Consider the following 25,359-nt stretch of genomic DNA (forward strand, 5'->3'; position numbering starts at 1 on the left):
AAAAAAAAAAAAAAAAAAAAAAAAAAGGAGGAAGGAAGGAAAGGAGGGAGGGAGGGGAAATTTTTAGTTTTTAGCCTCCAGTGTGGCAGTGGATTCAGGCAGGCTCATAGATAGATGTTCAAGGTCAAGGCACTGGCAAAGCACCTGTGGGCCGCAGGGCACACTCTTGGCCGCAGAGTTTTACAGTTGGTTGATTAATTACAAAGACGGGAAGCTGGTGGATACCCCCTGGAGCAAGTGATCAACTCAGCACCACCAATGATGGGAAAAACATATTTGGTGCTTCCTGATACAACACTGCAGGAAAGACACACCACCACCAGCCCACGATTCTTCCCCCAAACATGTAGCCTGAGTCTACACCCGAGGAAACAATCAGACAAATTCAGATAGTGAGGCGTTCTCTAAGATACCTGGCTTGCACTCCTCAACAATGCCAGTAACTGTTCAGGAAGGCTTATGCTGAAAAAAATAATAATGAAAACAAAAAGAAAAAAGAAAAACGCCAATATTGTGAAAGATCAAAAAAATAAAATAAAATAAAAAGGGAGTCAAGGCTGGGCGGGGGGGGGGCAGCGCATGCCTGTAATCCCAGTACTTTGGTAGACTGAGGTGGGCAGATCACAAGATCAGGAGATCGAGACCATCATGGCCATCATGGTGAAACCCTGTCTCTACTAAAAGTACAAAAATTAGCTGGGTGTGGTGGTGGGCACCTATAATCCCAGCTACTCAGGAGGCTGAGGCAGGAGAATCACTTGAACCCAGGAGGCGGAGGCTGCAGTGAGTCGAGATTGTGCCCATTGCACTACAGCCTGGGCATCAGAGCAAGATTCCATCTCAAAAAAAAAAAAAAAAAGCCAGGCACGGCGGCGCGTGCCTGTAGTCCCAGCTACTTGGGAGGCTGAGGTGGGAGGATTGCTTGAGCCCAGGAGCTCTGGGCTGTAGTGCGCTATGCCAATCAGGTGTCCGCACTAAGTTCAGCATCAATATGGTGACCTCCCGGGAGCAGGGGACCACCAGGTTGCCTAAGGAGGGGTGAACTGGCCCAGGTCGGAAACGGAGGTCAAAAAAAAAAAAGAAACACAAAATGTTGAATGACTATTAATACAGCTAGACTGATGTGGTTGCATTTATAAGTAAGGAGAAAAATTCTACCCTTCCACATACTATGACCAAAAATAAATTCACGTGGTTAAATACACAAATGAGAAAAGTGAGGCTTTAAAATGCTTAGGAGATTGATTCATTCAACTACATTAAAGTAAAAGCCAGCTGGGCATGGTGACTCATGCCTGTCATCCCAGCACTTTGGGAGGCTGAGGCAGGTGGATTATTTGAGGTTAGGAGTTCAAGACCAGCCTGGACAACATTGTGAAACCCCCGTCTCTACTAAAAATACGTAAAACTTAGCCACGTGTGGTGGCAGGCGCCTGTAATCCCAGCTACTCGGGAGGCTGAGGCACGAGAATCTCTTGAACCTGAGAGGCAGAAGTTGCAGTGAGCAGAGACCATGCCACTGCACCCCAGCCTGGGTGACAGAGTGAGACTTAATCTCAAAAATGAAATGAAATGAAATGAAATAAAAACCTTCTGTACAACAAAAGCCATCAGTAAAAAAGCACAAGCCACAAACCAAGAAAAAATATTGGAAATCTATGTGATACAAGAAGGATTAATATTGAGAATTTCTTTTCTTTTTTTTTTTTTTTTTTGAGACAAAGTCTTGCTCTGTCCTCCAGGCTGGAGGGCAATGTCGCTATCTTGGCTCACTGCAACCTCTGCCTCCCAGGTTCAAGCGATTCTCCTGCCTCAGCCTCCCAAGTAGCTGAGATTACAAGCATCCGCCACCATGTCCAGCTAATTTTTCTATTTTTAGTAGAGATAGGGTTTCACCATATTGGCCAGGCTGGTCTCGAACTCCCGACCTTGTGATCTGCCTGCCTCGGCCTCCCAAAGTGCTGGAATTGTAGGTGTGAGCCACCACGCCTGGCCAAGAGTGATTACCAAAGTAGTAAAATAGTGAAAAATGAAAACAACCCAAATGCCCAGGACCGAGAAGTTGGATGTGTGGCCCGCTCCCATGCTGGAACATTCTCTAGCACTTCCAACGAGCGGACTGGAGAGGAATCCTCACCCGGAGCCGGGCTGGCACTTAGGACTGGATAACCCTGTTGTGGGGACCGTCCTCCACATCAAAGGATGCTCAGCAGCACCCCTGGCCTCTACCACGAGATGCCACAGCATCCTCCTGCTGTGACCAGATATCACAACACATTGTCAAATGTCCCCCTGAGGGAGAATTCCCAACTGAGAGCCACATCAGAGCCATATGAATCCTGATGGACAAATTTTAAAACACAACGCTGAGTGGAAAAATCCATGTCACAGAAACGGGGACGCAGTATAACACTTTTCATATGAGAGCTAAAAACACGCAAAGCGAACGTGATGGCCGAGCACATATGCAGTGATGTCTCAGGCTCCTGTCACTTCTGCAAAGGGAGAGGGGGAGGGAGCATGCCACGGGGCTCCAATTGTGTCTGTTTTTCTTCATTTATTTCCTTAAAAAGTAAAAGATCTGCTGGGCATGCTGGCTCACGCCTGTAATCCCAGCACTTTCGGAGACTGAGGTGGGTGGATCACGAGGTCAGGAGTTCGAGACTAGCCTGGCCAACACAGTGAAACCCCGTCTGTACTAAAAATACAAAAATTAGCAGGGTGTGGTGGCGGGTGCCTGTAATCCCAACTACTCAGGAGGCTAAGGCAGGAGAATCGCTTGAACCCAGGAGATGGAGGTTGTGGTGAGCCAAGATCATGCCATTGCACTCTAGCCTGGGCAACAAGAGTGAAACTCTTGTCTCAAAAAAAAAAAAAAAAAAAAAAAAAGTAAGAGCACCGGCTCCCACCTGCTGTCCACGAACAGGAGGAGTTTGCTTCTTCGTGATCTGTCACTGCCACATTTAGTGTTTGTGGGAGGTGTTTGGATCAGGGGGGCGGATCCCTCACGTTTCAAGGTGCTGTCCTCACCATGGTGAGTTCTCATGAGATCTGGTTCTTTAAAAGTGCGTGGCACCTCCCCCTACTCTCTCCCTTGCTCTGGCTCTGCCGTGTGAGATGCCTGCTCCTCCTTCCTCTTCTGTCATGATTGTAAGCTTCCTGAGGCCTCCCCAGAAGCAGATGCCAGTGCTATGTTTCCTCTACAGTCGCTGGTATGTGAGCCAAATCACCCTTTTTTCTTATAAATGACTCAGTCTCAGTATTTCTTTATAGCAATGCAAGAATGACCTAATACAGAAAATTGGTATCAAGGACTGGGACATTTCTAGAACAATACATGAAAATGCAGAAGCAGCTTTGGAATTGGGTAACAGGCAGAGGCTGGAAGAGTTTGGAGGGCTGAGAAGAAGACAGGAAGGTGAAGGAAAGTTTGGAACTTCTTAGAGATGGGTTAAATGGTTGTAACCCCAATACTGATAGTGGTATAGACAGTGAAGTCCAGGCTGCCAAGATCTCAGATGGAAATGAGAAACTTACTAGGAACTGAAGCACAGGTCATTCTTGTTACGCCTTAGCAAAGAACTTGGCAGAATTGTATCCAAGCTTTAGAGATCTGTAGGAATTTGAATTTGAGAGTGATGATCTGGGGTATCTGGTGGAAGAAATTGCTGAGCAGCAAAGTGTTTAAGAAGGGGTGTGGCTGCTTCCGACAACCTATGCTCAGATGCAGGAGCAAAGAAATGACTCAGAGTTGGAATTTATATTTAAAAATGAAGCAAAGCATACAAGTTTGGAAAATGTGCAGCCTAGCCATCTGGCAAAGAAAGAAAAACCTTGTTCAAGAGAGGAATTCAAGCAGGTTCTAGAGCAACCGCTTGCTAGAGGTATTTGCAAAACTAAAATGGATCCAAGTGGTAATAGCCAAGTCAGCGGAGAAAAGGCCTGAAAGACATTTCCAAGACCTTCTCGGCAGCCCCTCCCATTACAGGCCCAGAAGCCTAGGAGAGAAGAATGGCTTTTCATGGGCTTGGCCCAGAGTAGCCTTGTCACCTTAGTAGCCTTGAGATCCCACTCCCCACATCCAGGCCACTCCAACTCCAGCCTTGGCTCAGAGGATCCCAGCTATAGCTCAGGACACTGGTTCAGAGGTTGCAAGCTATAAGCCTTGGCCTCTTCCAAGTGGTGTTAAGCCTGTGGTGCACAGAGTGTAAGAGTTAAGGAGGCTTGGCTCACTCCACCTAGATTTCAGAGGATATATGGAAAAGTCTGAGTGTCCGGGCAGAAGCCAGCTTCAGGGGCAGCGTCGTCGCAGAGAACCTCTACTAGGGCAGGGTGGAGGGGAAATGTGGGGTTTCCACTGGGGCACTGCCTAGTGGAGCTGTGAGAAGGGGGCCACCACTCTCCAGACACCAGAACAGCAAATACGCTGACAGCTTGCACCTTCTCCTGGAAAAGCCACAGGCACTCAACAACCTGTGACAGCAGCGATAGGGGATGAATGCTGCACAGCCACAGCTGTCCCAGGCCTTGGAAGCCCATCCCTCATACCAGTGTGCCCTGGATGTGGGGCATAGAGTCAAGGGAGATTATTTTGGAGCTTTGCGATTTCATGACTGCCTTGCTGGGTTTTGAACTCACATGGGACCTGCAGCCCTTTTCTTATGGCTGATTTCTCCATTTTCAAATGGCAATATTTACCCAATGCCTATACCCCTATTGTATCTTGGAGGTAAATAACTTGCTTTTGATTTTACATACTATAGGTGGAAGGGATTTGTCTTGAACGAGACTTTGGACTTTAGAGTTAATGACGAAATTAATTAAGACTTTGGGGGACTATTGGGAAGGTATATTCGTATTTTGCAATGTGAGAGGGACGTGAGATTTGAGGAGGCAGGGGTGGAATGGTATAGTTTGAACATTTGTCCCCACCCAAATCTCATGGTGGATCATCATCTTCAGTGCTGGAGGTGGGGCCTGGTGGGGGGTGTTTGGATCATGGGGGTGGATCCCTCATGGCTTGGTGCTGTCTTTGTGAGTTCTCACGAGATCTGGTCATTTAAAAGTGTGTAGCACCTCTCCGTCACCTCTCTCTCTTCCTCTCTCACTCCTGCTTCACCTTCCATCATGAGTAAAAGCTCCCTGAGGCCTCCCCAGAAGCCAAGTGATGTTGGTGCTATGCTTCCTTACAGCCGGCAGAACCATGGGACAATTAAACCTCTCTTCCTTATAAATTACCCCATCTCAGGTATTTCTTTACAGCAGCAAGAATTGCCTAATACAGAAAATTGGTACCAGCAGTGGGGCATTACTATAAAATACCTGAAAATGTGGAAGTGACTTTGGAACTGGGTAACAGGCAGAGTTGGAAGAGTTTGGAGTGCTCAGAAGAAGACAGGAAGATGAGGGAAAGTTTGGAACTTTATAGAGACCAGTTAAATGGTTGTAACCAAAGTGCTGATAGTGTTACAGGCAGTGAAGTCCAGGCTGCCAAGGTCTCAGACGGAAATAAGGAACTTACTGGGAACCTGAGCAAAGGTCACGCATGTTATGCCTTAGCAAGGAGCTTGTCTGCATTCTGTCCGTGCCCACAGTCTCTGGGGAAGTTTGACCTGGAGAATGGTGAGGGTATCTGGCAGAGAAAATTTCTAAGCAGCAAAGCGTCTGCGATGTGGCTTGGCTGCTTCTAACAGCCCATGCTTCAATGTGGGGGCAAAGAAATGACTTAAAGTTGAAATTTAAACAGAAAGCTTGGTGTAAAAGTTTGGAAGATTTGTGGCCTGGCTGTGTGCCAGAGAAAGAAAAAGCTCTTTTGGGAGAGGAATTTAAGCATGCTGTGAAGCAACCATTTACTAGAGAAATGGGCATAACTAAAAGGGAGCCAAGTGCCATTAGCCAAGCCAGTGCAAAAAAGGCCTTGAAGGCATTTCAGAGGCCTTCCTTCTACCAGAGACCTAGGAAGAAAGAATGGTTTCATGGACAAGGCCCAGGGCCCTGCTGCTCTGCACAGCCTCAGGACGCTACTCCCTGTATTCTGGCTGCTCTGGCTACAGCCTCAGCTCAAAGGGCCACAGAAACTGCTCATGCCACCACTTTTTTCTTTTCTTTTTCTTTTTTTTTATTTTTTATTTTTTTTAAGACAGAGCCTTGCTCTGTCACCCAGGCTGGAGTGCAGTGGTGTAATCTTGGCCTACTGCAACCTTCGCCTCCTGGGTTGAAGCGATTTTCATGCCTAAGCCTCCTGAGTAGCTGGAATTACAGGCATGTGCCACCATGCCCAGCTAATTTTTGTATTTTTGGTAGAGACAGGGTTTTGCTATGTTGGCCAGGCTGGTCTCAAACTCCTGACCTCAAGCGATCCACTTGCCTCAGTCTCCCAAACTGCTGAGATTACAGGTGCGAGCCACCATGCCTGGCCTCATGCCATCACTCTGAAAAGCACAAGTCAGGGACAAGCCACAGTAAGCCTAGAAGGCTTCCATGTGATGTTAATTAAGCATGTAGACATACAGAGTGCAAGAGTTAGGAGGCCTCCACCTAGATTTCAGAGGATGTATGGAAAAGCCTGGGTGTCCAGGCAGAAGCCTGTTACAGGGGCAGAGCCCCCACAGATAACCTCTACTAGGGTGGGGTGGAGGGGAAATGAGTGATTGTAGCCCCTCTACAGAGTCCCCACTGGGGATTTATGCAGATGTAGTAGCTGGTTTAAAACAGGCAGAATATGCTGAGTCCTACCTCTCACTATTATTGCGTTGGGGATTAACTTTGAACATAGGAATTTTGGGCAAATGCAAACACTCAGTCCACAGCACAGGGGAATAATTATTTGATTGACTGGATTTCTCATCAGGAATGGTGGGAACAGAAGACAGGGGGCAACACCTTTAAAAAGTACTGAGAGAAAAGCACTGTCAACCCAGAAATGTATGTCCAGCAAAATATTCCTTGAGGAATATTTTGGACAAGGGGGCATAAAGAACATTCTCAGATGAAGGAAAACTAAGAGGATTCATTGACAGCAGACTCCCTCTAAAATACATACTTCTGGCTGACGGGAAATGATTCCAGAAGGCAACTGGGAACACCAGGAATAACAGAAAATCTACAGACATGTTAAATAGCTGGGTAAATATATATATTTTTTCCTTTTAAAATCTTTAAAATCTGTATGACTGTTGAGCACAAAAATTATGTTTATATATTATGAATTTAAAAATGTATGTAGCTATAATATATATGATGACCGTCAAATCAAAATGGGAGGGCAATGGGACAAGCCTGATGCCGAAGCTGGGAGGCTGTGGGCGGGCAATTGGGAAAAGAAAATGGGTGTAAGGTGGGGAGAGCAAGGAGAGTCAGACACCCCTTTGGCAGGAAGGAGCCCTAGCTGCGGGCCTGGCTGCTGCCCCATGCTAACAGGCCTGCAGATACATGACAATAGCCAGGAGCTGCCACAGTAGTGCCTGGTGTCCCTGTGGCAACTTCCCGAGCATGAGAATAGGGCTGCTGCATTTCTGGCTTCAAATCTCACAATGTCTCCTGTGGCCCACTCTAAAGGAAAATATAGGAGTTCTAGCAATGGATCCTGCTGAGGTTGACAAATTATAAACCCACTACACTCTTGTCCCTTCCTTTCCAGAACCTCCGAGAAGGACTGGAATTTTGGAAGTTATTGGTGAAAAAAAATCAGAAGAGAACTCAAACCCCAACTACTATTTTCAGGCAAAGAAAGGGCAACCCGCAGAGGCCATGAATGGCCCATGGCCAATGCCAGTGGTGGCGCTAAGGCAATCTCCAGCTTCCTTTCCAGGTAACCCCATCTGCCCACCCCCTGAAGGCCTGTTTCTGTAGCAGCATGGCCAGCTTGGCATTCTGTCTTGCTTGGGTACTTACTGTAACAACTATTAGCAAGGATTTTTAGGTAACAAGAACTGAGTTAGGAACTGCAGCTTTGCTAGTTCTTAGCTAGCTCATCCTCAGCAAACCATTTCACTGATGTAACCCTGTTTTAAAATCTGTGCAATGGGAATGATAGTGTGTACATCATGGGCTTTGTGGGAGAACTGAGATGAGGCACAGGGAGAGCAGAAGCCTTGCAGACAAGCACTCACTCTGTGCGGCATGGGTTCCTTGAACTCAAGAGCGCTGGCACTGCATTGTCTTGCTTAGGGAGCAGCTATTCTGGCATCTCGTTGCCGGGGGCCGGAGAACATCTCAAGACTGATGGCCTGAGACCTCATTGGTCACACTGATTCATGCCAGCTCTTCCTAGACTTGAGGAGCCTCCTCCCTTCTCCCTTCCAATGGTGTCAGGAGTCACCTGAGCCATTTTATTTACCTTCTCTTGGCCCTGCTCTGCTGCCCTTGGAAACCTCTCTTCTGAACACCTTGTCCAGGGCACCCGGAGATGAGGTGCTGAAGAAGGAACACATGATCCCTTCTGGGCTCCTGGGGTTTCTCTTTCCTCCTGACCTTAAAAGAGCCAGGCTCCCATGCTGGTTGCTCAATGGAATGACCTGGGAGTGATTTTTTTTTAAACCTGAGTCAAAAAAAAAAAAAAAAAAGCAGTTGCAATCAGATGAAAAAAAAAATTTTGGGGGGGGGCAGGGTCTCACTTCATGCCCAGGCTGGAGTGCAGTGGTGCAATCTCTGGTCACTGTAACCTCTGCCTCCAGGGTTCAAGCGATTCTCCTGTCTCTGCCTCCCTACAGGTACCCGCCACCACAACCAGCTAATTTTTGCATTTTTAGTAGAGATGGGGTTTCACCTTGTTGGTCAGGATGGTCTCAAACTCCTGACCTCAGGTGATCCACCCACCTCAGCCTCCCAAAGTGCTGGGATTACAGGTGGGAGTCACCATGCCTGGCCTAAAAACTTAAAAAAAAAAAAAAAAAAGGTTAAAAAACCAAGGGCCTGGTCTGGCACAATGGGCTCATGTCTGTGATCTCAGTACTTTGGGAGGCCAAGGCAGGTGGCTCACCTGATGTCAGGAGTTTGAGACCAGCCTGGCCAACATGGCAAAACCCTACCTCTACTAAAAATACAAAAATTAGCTGGGTGTGGTGGTGGGTGCCTGCGCTCCCAGCTACTTGGGAGGCTGAGGCAGGAGAATTGCTTGAACCCAGGAGGCGCAGGTTGCAGTGAGCTGAGATTGCGTCACTACACTTCAGCCCAGGTGACAGAGCAAAACTCCATCTCACAAAAAATAAAACAACAACAAAAACCACAAAAATACCAAGGGCTGCATCCCAAAACCACTAAATCAGCAATGCTAGGATGGACCTGGGCAACCAGACTTTTTAAAAAGCTCCCCAGGTGAGCGCATTGTGCGTCCCTAAGGTTGAAAACTCCCAACCTGACAATTCTGTGGTGATGCTGCTTGAAAACAAAGGCAACTGTGTCTGCTGAGCTGACAGGACAGCAACGCAGAGTTCCTCCTCCCGCGGTTCCAAACACCCAAACTACAAATGCCATCTCTGCCACTTGACTTGGCAAACTCCTTCTGTACAGGACACGGTGACAATAACTCAGGTCTTTTGAGTCATGGAGGGATCCCTTGTGTACAGAAACTGCCTTTGTGGTGCTGTACAACACTATCAATTCTATTTAAGCTGAGGATAAATTTTAGTTTCCTCCCTGAATTATTTATTCCTTAAACAATGAATGGTGAAACCCAGGAACTGCGCGTGGTGGACGTATCACGAGAGAGATGTCTGGTGACTTGAAAAACCATTGCGAAGGCTGCTGCAGTTAACAAATTCCACGAATGACTACTATGCAGCACTCATTTCTCGCCTGGTCATTTGGCAAATTTATTATTTCCAGTAACTCCCAAACACACCATTTCACCCTCCCTGGTCATTTGTATATGCATACTGAACGAGCCAAGCAGGCCAAGTGGGCTGCGTGCACATGCTCTGGGTACAGAATGAGACACGGAGGCTGAGGTCAAGTGCCTTTTAACAGGCACAAGTGTGGGGAAGCTGACTACATTTCCTGACGTTATTGCTTTTATAAAGTGTGTTCCACTCTATAACCATCAGCAATTACCCCTGACCAGGGCAATTATACCCTGTCCCTCCACCAGTGCCTCTGGGAGCTCCTTTCATGGGTCATTGTTCATCTGTTCTCCTACTTCACGTCCTTCCCAATTCCAGCCTAATGGTGAGCATGTATTTCTGTTGGACCAAACTTCAGTCTGTACCTGACACCACAGCTGCCTCAATGCACCTCATTACCGTACGGAGAAGATTCCAAAAGCAGCTGGGGAGGAGGAGGGCCGGGCTGGATACTAAAACTTTTTATGTCTGAATTACACAAATCCCCACCAAGTAATTTCACCATAAAGCAAACCAAATGGCAGACTAAATGAATTATGTTAGTACCTTGGAGTTTACTTCAGTAATACATAATTTCTAATCCATGTCTGTCTTCTCGTTTCTGCTTTTAATTCTGCCATTTCCTCTTAAAATTTAGGGTTTAACAAAGACAACAGGGCTACTGTTGGCCAAATCCCAGCTATGAATTCACAGCATAGAAAGAGTCAAAGCTATAGCAACAAATTGCTAATCTGCACAACTTTAAAAAATAGTTCAGTACATTTTTGTTATAAAATTCATTTACAGGTTATTCACATGTACTTGTCAAATTTACTCCTGATAATTCACAAAAACATAACAAAGTGCACAATAAATCCAAGGCAAATTATATACAACGAAAACAAGTTTTTAAGTAGCATATATTCATGTTGAAATAATGAATATTGAAAGAAAGGGCACTTTCTTCTAATGCCATGGCAAAGATGAAGCAAGGTGCCAAAAGCCACACTTTGCACCTTGTAAAAAGAACAACACTGTTCAACAATGCTGCGCTGACAGCCACATCGAGAGGGACCACAGTAAACATATAAGATAATTTCGGCAAATTCTTGTACCAACTGGAACAAGTGAAGTTTCAAAAGTAATGTCAGGTACAACTGCATTCCTCTGTGAGAGGCCATCACAGGACACAGGCTCGTTTTTTGAAAGGATGAAGTTGTTCTACTAATCCTTGCATAATCAGACGCGGTGAGGGGGGAACCAACAAGTGAGCACAACGTAAGAACAGGCATCAAACATAACCGGAAATAGTATTGTTCAGTGTGTGGCAGTGAAATATGCATTTTAGAAAAAACTTATTTCTCAAATCACGTGTTAGTAATATTAGCATAAGCAGTGTGGAGACATCCTGAGCCACGCCTCCCTGTAGAAGCTTAGGGGTTTGCACATTCCCTAAGTGGTCACCACTACAAGTGTTCTGCTAAAACGGGCACTTCACCAAGATAACAGAAAAATAAAGTAACATTGAGATTTCTTCCCAAAGGCACATGGAAAAGGCTGATAGGAGCCCCAGACCCAGACAGAGTGGGGCTGTCCCTGCCCGTCCTGAACTTTCGCACGCTGCATGGCCAAAGACAAACTCCCCACCGTCAAACAGGAAGCAGAGGCTGACTGTGGGGACGAAGCAGTTACCTGCTCCCTGGGTTTCAGAAATGTTCAGTTGACATTAGTCAGATGTCCAGACACCAGCGAGAGGGACACAGGTAATGAAATGGAATGTTCAAACTCTTGACAACCAAAAGCTCTTTATAATCTGCTCAAGTAGAATTTCTAACACAAAATCCTCTTTTGCTTAAAAAGCAGATGATAAGGAAAATGTCAAATAGTGCACATGAATCTTCAGCTATTTGCCTACCCCCAAATGAGGTAAGGGGCTGCAAAGCATTCACTGCAGACCCCTAGTTACTACAACTATCAACTATACAGTCTCATATTTAGGAGACTCCAAATTCAGTGTGGATGTTTAGAAAATTGGACAAAATCAGGCAGCCCCTCACTCGTCCTGAGCCTCCTCAATCTCGATTCACCACGGCCAATCCCCCTCCCCACCACCACCAAAAGCACTATTACCTCTAACAATAGCTGAAAACACCCATCAGATACTCTAAACAGCATGTATTTTCACCAGGTAGATGATTTCTTAAGATCACAGGAAGTCGCCAACTCTCCTCCCAGTTCAGAACTCCTCTTTGTTACCCTTCATTTTAAACCAGGAGCTTCTTTCCCACCTGAAATATTCTAGTTGGCCTGCCCCAGTGGTTCCCAAGCTGCCTGGTGACCAGAATCCCTTGGAAATGTTGAACACACAGCTCCCCAGGCTTTCTGGGCAACTACTTAGATCTGTCTGACAATCTGCAAGCTGAGGAGATTCTTCCACAGCTGACCCAGTGCACATCTAGCATTTGGCAACCATGTCTGTACCTCACCAGCCACACAAAGCTCACAATATGCTAGGAGCATTTGAATGATAGTTCAAGAATTATTCTTTCATTCCATATTCTTCTCTTTCAAGAAGATTAGGAGTTTCAGCTAGGGAACTATGTGCATACTAAAACAGGAAAGGAGCTCATCACAGAAATATAATACCCTGGGGCCAACGTACGGCATCTAAAGATGCACCATGTCAGCAGGACTTTACCTAACATAACTGTGCTGCCCGAAGTGTCCCCCAGCAGACTCCAGTGCTGTTGTTGTTGTAAACAGAACTAGAGACTTCTCACCCACCAGCGCTAACTCAGCTCATTCCAAACTAGGCTGTTAAATCCACCTGTCTTGCCGTAACAATGGTTGAAAGGACCTGCCCTCCTCCCATCTTTTTAATATAAAGTTTGTTCTGTTGAAAAATGTCTAACATTTGAAACAGGGGAAAGGAAAGCAGTCTACTAGATTAAATTTTAAAAGAATTTTGTTATTTGCTATACAAATATACATTTCAACCTTTACAACATTCACTCCAGGCTGACCTCCTTGTCTACAGAAGAGTAAGAGATCAACATTTCCAGTCTGACTTCAAGGACATTATTACTGATACACAATGCCCTCTGAAAGCTTTTGCAAATGACAGGAAGTACTGAAGATGACCAGAGGCTCTGGTGTTAAAGATGCATTCTCCATGTTTTCCAACAGCACACAAACTCCTTAAGAAAAACAAATAAGCTTATCTAGATGGCCTCCTGCTGGTCATCTTCAGTTGACAGTATGCTGTGGCTGCTAGTCCATGCCATCTGGCTTTCCTATAAAAGCTTTCTTTTCTTGGAATTGCTTTCCTCCTTCTCCAGTCTCCTCTTGTCCCAGCGAGAGTTCCTCTTGGTATAATGGGTCTCAGAACCACAGTTCTCCTGCTCCCCTTCACTGAAAGCCCTAGCGTCTCTCCTGTGACAGAGCTCCCCATCCGGGTCATCACATTTGCTCTGACATGTGGAAGCCTCGGTGCTGGCAGTTGGAGGTTCACCCTGCACGGGAGGTCTGAGGCTGCTAAGAGCAGCCACCAGAGCAGAGGGCTGTAGTACGTTACCCAGGTCCTGGTGAACGCCAGGGAAGCCTGGCTCTCCTGCAGGGGGTGTTACTCCAGGATGCTGGGGGCTCGAGGGTTGTGGATCCCATAGGAATATTCCTCCTTTGACCTCAACGCCCATCCTCTTCAGCAGTCGTGGGTCTCGAAGTTGGTCTTGAACAGGAGGTCTTTCAGGGTCCTTTGAAATAACAGTGAGAGGAGCTTCCTTGGAGTCGGAGGGTGTGTGGTATAGAGAGGCAGCAAAAGATGTCTTAGTAAATCCACTGTCTAGCTTAGGGCTGGGTAAGCCACCCTGTGGCCTGGACACCTCTGGGGCTATGGCAGGAGGGTGAGTGAGACTTCTCTGCAGCACAGGCTTGAGTTTCAGAATCTTCGTTACATCGTGTCTATAGTTTTTGTCACAGGTCTTAATAATGGCGCCACGCTTCTGAGCATCCTGAATCAGCTGATTCCAATGCTGGTTTTCCTTGAAACAATGAGAAGGGAGAAATAATTACACCCCAAAGAAACACTGCTTGGGAGGCACAGAGTTTCAGCTTTCATTTCTGAACAAATAATATATATTATTGTATGAACAGATTCTCAAGATCCTTTACTCGTCAGACAAGATCAAAGGAAAAAATACATTTGATTACAAAATTATAAAGTCCCATTTCTAAAAAAAAAAAAAAAAGACCTGGTCACAGCCTGTAAGGAAGAACCTCAACCATTTTCATGAGTGCAGTCAGCTGCAATGCAGGTCTGCACTGGCCACTAGGAGCGTCATGTCACTATTTACATTTCAATTAATTAAAATGAAACAAAATTAAAAATTCAGTTCCTGAATTGCATCAGCCACATTTCAAGTACACAGCAGTCACACATGACTAATGACATTTCCATGATCACAGAACCATCCTTTGGATACTGGTGATCTAGAGCACTGCCTACACCTCTTGGCACGGCTAACATTCTCAAACAGGAAGGGCTGGTTTCAGAAAGCAAACTTCTGAGGGCATATGACTGTTCTAGAAAAGGCCCACAGCTTTCGTTGGATTTCCAAAGGCCTCCCAAACCCCAAATGGCTAAAACATCTTAATCCACTGAGATTTCAAATATATTATCCCACTTTCTACCTGTTTTCTAGAGGAGCTTAAGACATAAAATCACATCTCAGAAAAGTTGCCAAACACATGCATTCTCCTGTCTTCCCTAGAGTTTCTTTAACAGGAGACTGCTGCTTTACAACCAATAGAACTTGGGTCTCTTTAGAAAGAAGAAAGAGAAGAAGAAAAAGGAGAGCTACCCTCTCATGGGGGCTCCTGTACTATTCATAAAGGTAAGTCAGGGAAGCAGTGGAGCTACACAGTATTTACTTGCTGTGCGACCTTGGTCAAGTCATTTGACCTCTCTGAGCCTGTTTCCTCATCTGTAAAATAGGAGTAATATTTTATTTAATGGATTCTGAAGTGCACACTGCTTTTGCATTTTACCATTTCTGAGCTTGGGGAGCCTCTTGGCCACGTACCTATCCTTGGGGATTTCATGATGAGGCAATTATAAGCCTTTGACTTTTAGTCAATAAACCATTTAAAGATCTTGCCTAAAAACCTTCTACAGACATTTTCTGATAAGACAAGAAAACACCAGCATTAAACCTTATGCACTGGGTGGGCACAGTGGCTCACACCCGAAATCCTAACACTTTGGGAGGCTGAGGTGGGCGGATCACCTGAGGTCAGGAGTTCGAGACCAGTCTGGACAACATGGTGAAACCGGTCTCTACTAAAAATACAAAAATTAGCCGAGTGTGGTGGCACACACCTGTAATCCCAGCTACTTGAGAGGCCGAGCCATGAGAATGGCTTGAACCCAGGAGGCAGAGGTTGTAGTGAGCTGAGATCGCACTACTGCACTCTAGCCTGGGTGACAGAGTAAGACTCGATCCCAAAAAAAAAAAAAAAAAAAAAAAAAAAAAAAACACAAAAAACCTTACACACTGGAGATCAAGGGTTCTAAGAAAACCCTGGAAGCAATGGTGAAACTCTTAGCAAATGCTAAATTGCCCACCTCATTGCTGTACCAGGGATGAATGACAACACTGATGACTATGGATTGGGAAATGATTAATCAGTGCTAGATTCTCAAAGTGGAATATTTTTAGGAATATCTTAACCTATTATTTTACTTGTATTTTCTCTTTTACATATACATAAGAATATGATAAAAATCTGTCTAAAATCTTAAGAGTCCTTTCAATGAAGTTCTAAGTGAAAATAAAGTTTATAATCTAATAGTAATATATAAAATAGTGATGCATATTACAATTAATAGTTTCTTGAATTTGATAAACTATGGTAATAAGCTGACTTCACAGGATTTTTTCAAGTTTGGAGAAAGTCATGTGACTAGAAGAAAATGTTTGGCACGGTGACTGTCATATTCCAGACAGGTCTTTGGAGGCAGCACCAGGCTCTGTGGCTCAGTTATCTTTCTCACTCAGATCTCTAGAGATTCTTAGCCTGTGGCTCAAACACATATGTGAAGCAGATGGCCTTGCTATTTCTGCTAAGTTTACTACACCTAAACTTGGTGTTTAATCCATTCCTAAGATCACAAAAACAGTTCTGAGCAGGCACTATTAGCCTTGGTTTCTCCGAGGAGGCCAAATGCTTTAATGATGATCCCATTTCCATAAGGGAAACTAGGCTAAAGAATTAAAAACAAGCAAATCCCCAAAGCAATAAAGAAAAAGCCCAAGAACAAAAAAAGTTAGGGAGCCAGCTGACAAACTGGGAATGTTTAGGTTCAGGTCTGTCCATCTCTTTTTGTAGCACTGCCTTCCTAGAGTGAAGACTGTGTTGGTGCCATTAGCTGGAGGTTAGTGGCCTGCACAGTTGTGGAGTGTGACCCAGGGGCTCCCAAACACTGTCTAGAGGGAATGTGAGAAGTGTTACGGAATAAGCTTCCAAACCCCAGACCTTGGACTGTCCTGCCTCCTGCATCCCATCCTCACAATCACAAGGAGCCTCAACCACACACAGGGTGCACTGCCAAGACACATAAAAACTCTGAGATGCCGCCGGGCCCGGTGGCTCACGCCTGTAATCCCAGCACTTTGGGAGGCCGAGGCGGGTGGATCACGAGGTCAAGAGATCGAGACCATCCTGGTCAACATGGTGAAACCCCGTCTCTACTAAAAATAGAAAAAATCAGCTGGGCATGGTGGCGCGTGCCTGTAATCCCAGCGACTCAGGAGGCTGAGGCAGGAGAATTGCCTGAACCCAGGAGGCGGAGGTTGCGGTGAGCCGAGATCACGCCATTGCACTCCAGCCTGGGTAACAAGAGCGAAACTCCGTCTCAAAAAAAAAAACCTGAGATGCCACATAAAGGGAGAATTAAATGCAGTAGTGCCATGATGGCTCCTTTAATCGAGGCATTACTAAAAGATGTATCTCTAATAACATTTCATTTACTTTTCAGGTTGAAACATTATCAAAATCTATAATATTTAATAAATATATTTGTATTAAATATTTGTAATATTTAATAAATATATTTGTAGTGTTAACGGGCTATTCAACTGACAAGAGATCATGTTTTAACACTAAGATCCTTATGGTCTCATAAAAGGATTTTGAAAAATCCAAACCTATATATTTGAGCTAACTACAGATTTACAGGAAATTGCAAAGAAAGTACTGAGAGGTTGCACGTACCCCCTTCACATGGGTTCTCCAAATAGTTATAAAAACAGCTTTTTAGGCCGAGGTGGGATTACTTGAGCCCAGGAGTTTGAAACCAGCTGGACAACATGGTAAGACTCTGTCTCTACTGAAAGTACAAAAATTAGCTGGGTGTGGTGGGACATAAGCCTGTAGTCTCAGCAACTCAGGAGGCTCAGATGGGAGAACGGCTTAAACCCCGGAGGCAGAGGCTGCAGTGAACTAGGATTGTGCAACTGCACTCCAGCCAAGGTGACAGAGCAAGACCCTGCCTCAAAAAAAAAAGGAAAACAACTTTTTAAACTTTCAAATTATACAAAGATTTTCATGAGAGGTGTAACAGTGAGATTAACAGAAAGGTAAAAAGAGATTACCCCAGTGAATTTTATCCTAAACAAGTAGGAATGAAGTACAATTTAAGCAGAGGAAAAAATAAAATAACATTGCTATCTTTCTATGCCACTGGATATATTTAAGTGATATAATTAGTTTTAATTGCTGTATTTTAAAATGTCAATATTGATAATACAGCAGAAACACAATCTTCAGTAATATTTAAACTTGTAAAGATTTTTTATATCAGCTTAAAAATAGGAGGTACTTAAAAATAAGCGGTACGCAGCTTTTAAAACTTCCTCCAGAATGGGCACCTTTTACAACTTTCTCTAGAGTGGGCACACAAACGACAAAGGCTGGAGGGGATAGAGCTACAGAAGAGAGGAGTGAAATGAGAAAGAAGGTGTATCTGAGCGCCACCTGGTGGCAAGAACCAAAACCAGGTAAAACAGCCACCAAGTTGGCTCTTCGTAGATGAAATCAATGACTTTTATTAAAAGAGAAATGAGAAAAACGACAAAATTATTACTCCTAATGAGACAAACAGCAAATACATGATACCTCTAGCTGTGATATCAGTTAATTAAGTTGTACCATTTGTCTACTAAAGTTGGAAACTTGTACACCTCGTCCAGACGTGCGCCTATCTTGGCAGAGGAACGCTGGAGGCACCAAGTGCTGGAAAAACAGTGTGAGCAGCACACCTCCCAGCGCCAGCAGGAAAGCAGAACAGAGCACGTGCCTGCAAACTCTCTCTGACATTAAGCTGGGCCAATAACAGCCACATTTACTGAGTGTTTACTAAGTGCCAAGCACTGGTCTGGCACTTTACATTTGTGGGTTTAATATGCCTTCTTAACAATAATCCTATGATGTGGATAATTTGTTTTAAAATGATCACCTTGAGAGCCCAGTGTAGACACTTGGGTTCTGGGCTGAAAAAAGGCGAATAGTTCACGTGTACACAAAAGCTCCTAAGAAGTTGCTGGAAAACATAACCACCATTATTTTGTAATCCAGAAATCATTTACACTTTGATGGAAAATAACAAAAACTCAATCCAATAACAGTAACAATGGTCAAACTTCTGAGCTCTCTGGTACCTACCATCAGGGTCCTCAAATGTCCGAGGATGAAGAGGCTGTACTTGGCTCGTGTGATGGTAACATTCAATCTCTGCAAACTTGCCAGGAATCTACGCAACAAAAAAAGACTTCCTTCTTTGTCTAGAATATCTTAACATGCCCATATGAGACATAGGTGGACTCTAGAATAACTTAGCGTGCCCATGTGAGACACTGGTGGACTCTAGAGTGACTTAGCATGCACATGAGACACAAGTGAATTCTAGAATAACAGTGTGCCCATGTGAGATACAGGTGACTCTAAAGTGACTGTGAGTGCCTACATGACACACAGGTGGACTCTAGAGTGACTTAGCACTTAGCGTGTCCATGTGAGACACAGGTGGACTCTAGAGTGACTTAGTGCTTAGCGTGTCCATGTGAGACACTGGTGGACTCTAGAGTGACTCAGCACTTAGCGTGCCCACGTAAGACACAGGTGGACTCTAGAGTGACTCAGTGCTCAGCGTGTCCATGTGAGACACAGGTGGACTCAAGTGACTTAGTCTTAGTGTGCCCGTGTGAGACACAGGTGGACTCTAGAGTGACTTAGTGCTTAGCGTGCCCATGTGAGACACTGGCGGACTCTAGAGTGACTTAGTGTACCCGTGTGAGACACAGGTGAACTCGAGTGATTCAGCACTTAGCCTGTCCATGTGAGACACAGGTGGACTCTAGAGTGACTCAGCGCTTAGCGTACCCATGTGAGACACTAGTGGACTCTGGAGTGACTCAGCACTTAGCACGCTCATGTGAGACACCGGTGAACTCTAGAGTGACTCAGTGCTTCACGTGCCCATGTGAGACACAGGTGGACTCTAGAGTGACTTAGCGTGCCCATGTGAGACACTGGTGGACTGCAGACAGCTTTTCCAGGACTCCTCCACTTCTCTAGAAGTCACAGTGCTTTCTTACTCTCTGTCCCAATACAGGGTACTGGGCACAGAAGAATTCCTATTAAAAACAGTAAACAAACCAAAACCTCAGGGTTTCCTTCAAAGTGATCTATCAATTTTCTATTTTTAACCTGGATGAGATATTGAAAATTTTAACAGTGCAATCCTGAAGCCTTAAAAATACCCTAAAAATGTGATACCAGTCCAATCACTTTATTCTTGCATTTAAATATATCTAGGTTGTTAAAATATTGTAGAACTAGTGCAGAAATACATAGACACAACACAAATATTTCAACAGATCAGAAAAACAGCTCAGAAATAGAACTGGTTATGAAAAAAGTGAAAATTAGCTGGGAAAGAACAGGCTGTTTATAAAATGGCCCTGAGATATAACCAGTCTCTGTATATGCAGCCCATCCCAGGGAGGTGACTTTGATTACTATTTTCTTTGAAAACAAACTAATTTGGCCAGGTGTGGATCACGCCTGTAATCCCAGCACTTTGGGAGGCCAAGGCAGGCGGATCACGAGGGCAAGAGATTGAGACCAACCTGCCAACATGGTGAAACCCCGTCTCTACTAAAAAATATAAAAATCAGCTGGGTGTGGTGGCGTATGCCTCTAGTCCCAGCTACTCGGGAGGCTGAGGCAGAAGGATGGCCTGAACCCGGGAGGCGGAGACTGAAGTGAACCCAGATCATGCCACTGTACTCCAGCCTGGTGACAGAGTGAGATTCCATCTCAAAAAAAAAAAAAAAAAAAAACAAAAACAAAAAAAAAAAAACAAATTTATAACCTGTAAATTCTATCTGCTTCTCATGACAAGGAACAAAGCATCATGTAAGAGTCTCAGGCTCAGGGGAATTTTCTGTCACTCATACAGGTATCCTTAGCATCTTAAATAAGCTGACAGTAGTTAAGGTTAACAAATGTAGCCAAAGCAGGAAAACACAGAAGAGAAAAAAATGACACTTTATATAACATATACCATGGAGAGTAACATGCCTCTGCAAAATACACAATTATTTACTTGAATCTTATTAATAAAAAAATCTTATTAAATAAAAGAACACTATGAAATGTGTTAACATAAAAGCCACCATGGACTTGATGGCTCACACCTGTAATCCCAGCATTTTGGGAGGCCAAAGTGGGCGATCACTTGAGCTCAGGAGTTTGAGAACAGCCTGGGTAACATGGCAAAACCCTGTCTCTACAAAAAAATACAAAAATTAGCTGGGTATGGTGGTACATGCCTGTGGTCCCAGCTACTTGGGAGTCTGAGGCAGGAGAATTTCTTGAGCCTGGGAGGTGGAGGTTGCAGTGAGCTGAGATTGCACCAAGATCTAACAGTGGGTTGATTTCACAACTTCAAGAGAAACTTTCATAATATTACACAAGAAATTTACAAAAGAAAATTAAGAAAGCAAATGATGGTGGTTTTCTAACAGTGAGAGATAATGAACTGAACCTAATCCTGAATTATAAACAAGCGACAATGTATAAAAGTATAAAAAAGCAACAATGACAGTAACTTACCCAATTGAACCTTGCATGGTATTTGCTCTGACACATGTAACAATCACGCAATCCTTCTGCCGACCCTGGAATGCATCCACAGTATCTACTTCTGCTGGTCTATTCACAAAAGAGAAACATATTTAATGGAAAAAGATAATTATTAAATATACATATTTGTAAACTAGTTTTTTGGTTTTTTGAGAGATAGTTTAGCCTCACTTTTGTCCAAGCTGGAGTGCAGCAGCATATTCACAGCTCACTGTAACCCTGAACCCCTGAGCGCTGTTGCAGCCTCGTAAGTAGCTAGGACTACATGCATAGACCACCACCCTAATTTTTCTATGTTTTGTAGAGATGGGGCCTTGTTTTGTTGCTGAGGCTGGTCTCAAACCCGTGGCCTCAAGCAATCCTTCTACCTCACCCTCCCAAAATGTTAAGATTATAGATGTGAGCCACTATGTCTGGCCTTACAATTTTTTTTTTTTCTTTTTTTTTGAGACAGAGTCTCGCTCTGTCACCCAGGCTGGAGTGCAGTGGTGCAATCTCGGCTCACTGCAACCTCCGCCTCCCGGGTTCAAGCCATTCTCCTGCCTCAGTCTCTGGAGTAGCTGGGGTTACAGGTGTGCACCACCCGTATTATTAGTAGAGACAGGATTTTACCGTTGGCCAGGCTGATCTTGAACTTCTGACCTCAGGTGATCCACCCACCTTGGCCTCCCAAAGTGCTGGAATTACAGGCATGAGCCACTGCACCTAGCCCATTTAGGTGTTTAAGTCCTTTCAACAATGTTTTGCAGGTTTCAGCATACAAGTTTACACTTCTTTGGTTCTGTTCATTCCTAAGTGTTTTATTCTTTTTGATGCTATTGTAAATCAAATTGTTTTATCTTCCTTTTCAGATTGCTCATTGCTCATTACATCAAAATAATCAACTCTTATACATTACTCTTGTATCCTGCTAAGCTTATTCTAATAGTGCCTTTGAATGGATTTGTTAGGGTTTCTAGAAATAAGATTATGCCACCTATGAAGAGTCTTACTTTTTTCTTTCCAATAAAGATGCTTTTTTTTCCCTTGCTTAATTGCTCTAAAACCTCTAGTATAATGTTGAAAAGAAGTAGTAAGAGTTTCAAACATCTTTACTGATCTTAGAGGAAAAGCTTTCATTCTTACCATCAAGTATAATGTTAACTATGAGTTTTTCATAAATGCCTTTTATTAATTAAAAAAAAAAGTTCCTTTGTATTTCTAGTTTGATTTTTTTTTTTTTTTTTTTTTTTTTTTGAGATGGAGTTTCGCTCTTGTTACCCAGGCTGGAGCGCAATGGCGCGATCTCGGCTCACCGCAACCTCCGCCTCCTGGGTTCAGGCAATTCTCCTGCCTCAGCCTCCTGAGTAGCTGGAATTACAGGCACACGCCACCATGCCCAGCTGAATTTTTGTATTTTTAGTAGAGACGGGGTTTCACCATGTTGACCAGGATGGTCTCGATCTCTTGACCTCGTGATCCACCCGCCTCGGCCTCCCAAAGTGCTGGGATTACAGGCTTGAGCCACCGCGCCCGGCCTCTAGTTTGATTTTTTTGAGACAGAGTCTCGCTCTGTCACCCAGTCTGGAGTACAGTGGTGTGATCTTGGCTCACTGTTACCTCTGTCTCTTGGGTTCAAGCGGTTTTCCTGCCTCAGTCTCCCAAATAGCTGGGACTACAGGTACACACTACCACGCCCAGCTAATTTTTTTTATTTTTAGTTGAGACGAGGTTTCACCATCTTGGCCAGGATGGTCTCAATCTGCTGACCTCGTGATCTGCCACCTGGGCCTCCCAAAGTGCTGGGATTACAGGTGTGAGCCACTGTGCCGGCCTGATTTTTTTTTTTTTTTTAATCATCAAAGGGTTTTGGGTTCTGCACATTTAAAAAAAAAATCTATTGAGCTGATTATGTGGGTCCCTCCCCATTCTTCTAATATGGTATGTCGCATTGATTTTCATATGTTGAAGCAATCTTGCATTCCTGGGATAAATCCCACTTGGTCTTGATGCATAAATCTTTTTATTAAACTGCTGAATTCAGTTTGTCACTATTTTGTTGAGGATTTTTGCAACTATAGTTGTAAGAGATTTGGATCTATAGTTTTCCTGTGACATTTTCCCCTGGCTTTGATATCAGTGTAACACTGGCTCCATAAAATGAATTTGAAAGTGTTCTAGTTATTGGAAGCATGTAAGAAGGACCGGTACTCATTATTCTCTTAATATTTGATAGAATTCACCAGATTAGCTTGGTCCTGGGCTTTTCATTATTGGAAAATGTTTCATTATTTGTTATATAGGTCTGATTTTCTTTTTTTCTTTGAGACAGAGTCTCACTCTGTCACCCAGACTGGAGTGATGCAATGAGGAATCTTGGCTCACTGCAACCTCTGCCTCCCAGGTTCAAGCGATTTACCTACCCCAGCCTCCCAAGTAGCTGGGACTACAGGTATAAGCCACCAAGCCCGGCTAATTTTTGTATTTTTTTAGAGACAGGGTTTTACCATGTTGGCCAGGCTTGTCTCAACCTCCTGACCTCAGGTGATCTGCCCACCTCAAGTCTCCCTAAGTGCAAGGATTACAGGTGTGAGCCACTGTGCCCAGCCTATAGGTCTGATTTTATATTGTTTTCTAGATTCTTAGATTTGATTTTGGTAGTCTGTGTGCTTCTAAGTTAAGATGATTTTGAGGTTACGGATTTCCAATATTTAATCTTTAATTTTACTGCTGAGGTAAGAAGGAAACAAAAATATGATCTTCATTCTATACATAAAGGCAATACAATGGTTAAATAATTTATTTAAAGTGAAATGTCACTTTTAGTCTTGCTAGAACAAGAATTCAGATGAACAAGTCATGGAACTAAAGGGAAAAGACCTGGAAAGTTTCTTAGTCAACTCCACTGCTAAGTAGAATGTTGACATTACAACTGGCAGGAGGTACCCTCTCCACCTAGGACCTACACAGCACAAGTCTATGGACGCCAGCAGCATCCCAGTTTCCTTGTGCCTTATCACCAATCTGCACAGTCCAAGACCACTCCTTAGAGTTTCCCTTTTCTTCTTCCCTTCTATATCCTCTCATTCCAATGCAACAAGAAAACTACAAGTATTTATAAAAACACCTCACCCTTTTCTATCGAACTCTTTGTCCAAATCCTTCTGAATCATCGTCTTCTGGGCCTTGTAGTGAGTTATTATGCCAATGTTTCGAAAAGTGACATCCTTTCTTTTGTCTTTAATTAGCTTAATTAGTTCCATCACCAGTTTTATTTCTTGAACATTTACATATGAGCTAAACAACAGGGAAAAAGAAAACACAATGTTATCAAAACTAATAAATAGCAGGCTAATTGCTAACTTAAATTCCATTGAGTTTGTCTCCCATTACAGCAAAGGGCAGGCAGATAGGCTTCATCTTTTATTCAGCTGTTACAATAGGAATAGCAGCAGTAAGAAGAGCAGTATTAATAAAAACAAAGATGTGAATAATAGATGGCTAACAGGAGTTAAGGATCTACTATCTCCCAAACACTGAGAAAATGCTTCAGATGTATAATTTCCCTTGTCCCCCACCACTGGCTGCATATAACACACATGACACAACCGAGCAGCTGCCATCCACACAAACTAAACGTAAATGTGTCATCCTACCTGACCTCAGCTGAACAACATGGGGCCCTAGAGTAGGTTCATGTCCCCTTTGTTGTCCTCACCAGCCTCATATCCTGCACTCTCAACTCATCCTGAAACCACATGCTCCCTCATGACCACACCAGATGTGAAATGCACCAAGACCAGGGGGATGCACTACACCTATCCCTTGATTCCTGAGGCTACCTTATTCACCTTGCTTTACAAGCCTTAAATATCCATTATCCTAACTTTGAGACTTACTATATGAACAACCCAGTCAGCTAGCGATCTCTTCCATCCCCGAAATCTTCATTTCCCGTGGTCCTCTTCCAGATTAAGCCTCTCTGGTCAACATTCCACTCTAACCTTCCTTCCTCATGATGCTCTGGGGCTTAACTCTCAATCCTTTGCTCTCCTCCAACAGGCCCCATGAAAACCTTTAGGCTGCAGTCCCTCCAGCACTACAATCCCATGGCCAACTTCTCCTCTGTATGTTTCCCTATCTCTTCAGTGTGTTTCCTACTTCCACCCCCGTATCTTAACCTAACACCTGATTCTCACCTGAGGACGCCACCTGCTCTGCAGCCATCCCATGATGTACAAGTGGGATTTGTTTCCTCCTACTTCATGACAGAGCAGTGCTTGTATCTGTGCCAACAAATGCTACCTCTAGACCATTCCTCCCCTACTCTCTCACAAGAATCCCCAGCTCCTCTGAC

At 44.2% G+C, this 25,359-nt stretch overlaps 1 protein-coding gene across 7 annotated transcripts in view; it reads right to left on the minus strand.

Moving 5' to 3' along the window:
- Positions 1–10,373: 10,373 nt before the first annotated feature.
- SETX (senataxin) overlaps positions 10,374–25,359 on the minus strand; it is an 85,191-nt gene continuing 70,205 nt past the window's right edge. For 3 of the 7 annotated variants that reach the window (XM_032257675.1, XM_032257676.1, XM_032257677.1), the window contains exons 23-28: positions 24,135–24,299; positions 20,994–21,092; positions 19,472–19,510; positions 18,540–18,627; positions 18,334–18,417; positions 10,374–13,858 (exon numbers count right to left, since the gene is read on the minus strand). In XM_032257675.1, coding sequence (XP_032113566.1) covers positions 13,112–13,858; positions 18,334–18,417; positions 18,540–18,627; positions 19,472–19,510; positions 20,994–21,092; positions 24,135–24,299 — 1,222 coding nt within the window. In that variant the 3' untranslated portion in view covers positions 10,374–13,111. The remainder of the gene's footprint in view (positions 13,859–18,333; positions 18,418–18,539; positions 18,628–19,471; positions 19,511–20,993; positions 21,093–24,134; positions 24,300–25,359) is intronic. The other 4 variants (XM_032257680.1, XM_032257681.1, XM_032257678.1 and 1 more) reach the window with 3 other exon arrangements.

Source organism: Sapajus apella, unplaced genomic scaffold (genome assembly GCF_009761245.1).
Source record: "Sapajus apella isolate SASKATOON/1434 unplaced genomic scaffold, GSC_monkey_1.0 scaffold97, whole genome shotgun sequence".
Taxonomy (NCBI): domain Eukaryota; kingdom Metazoa; phylum Chordata; class Mammalia; order Primates; family Cebidae; genus Sapajus; species Sapajus apella.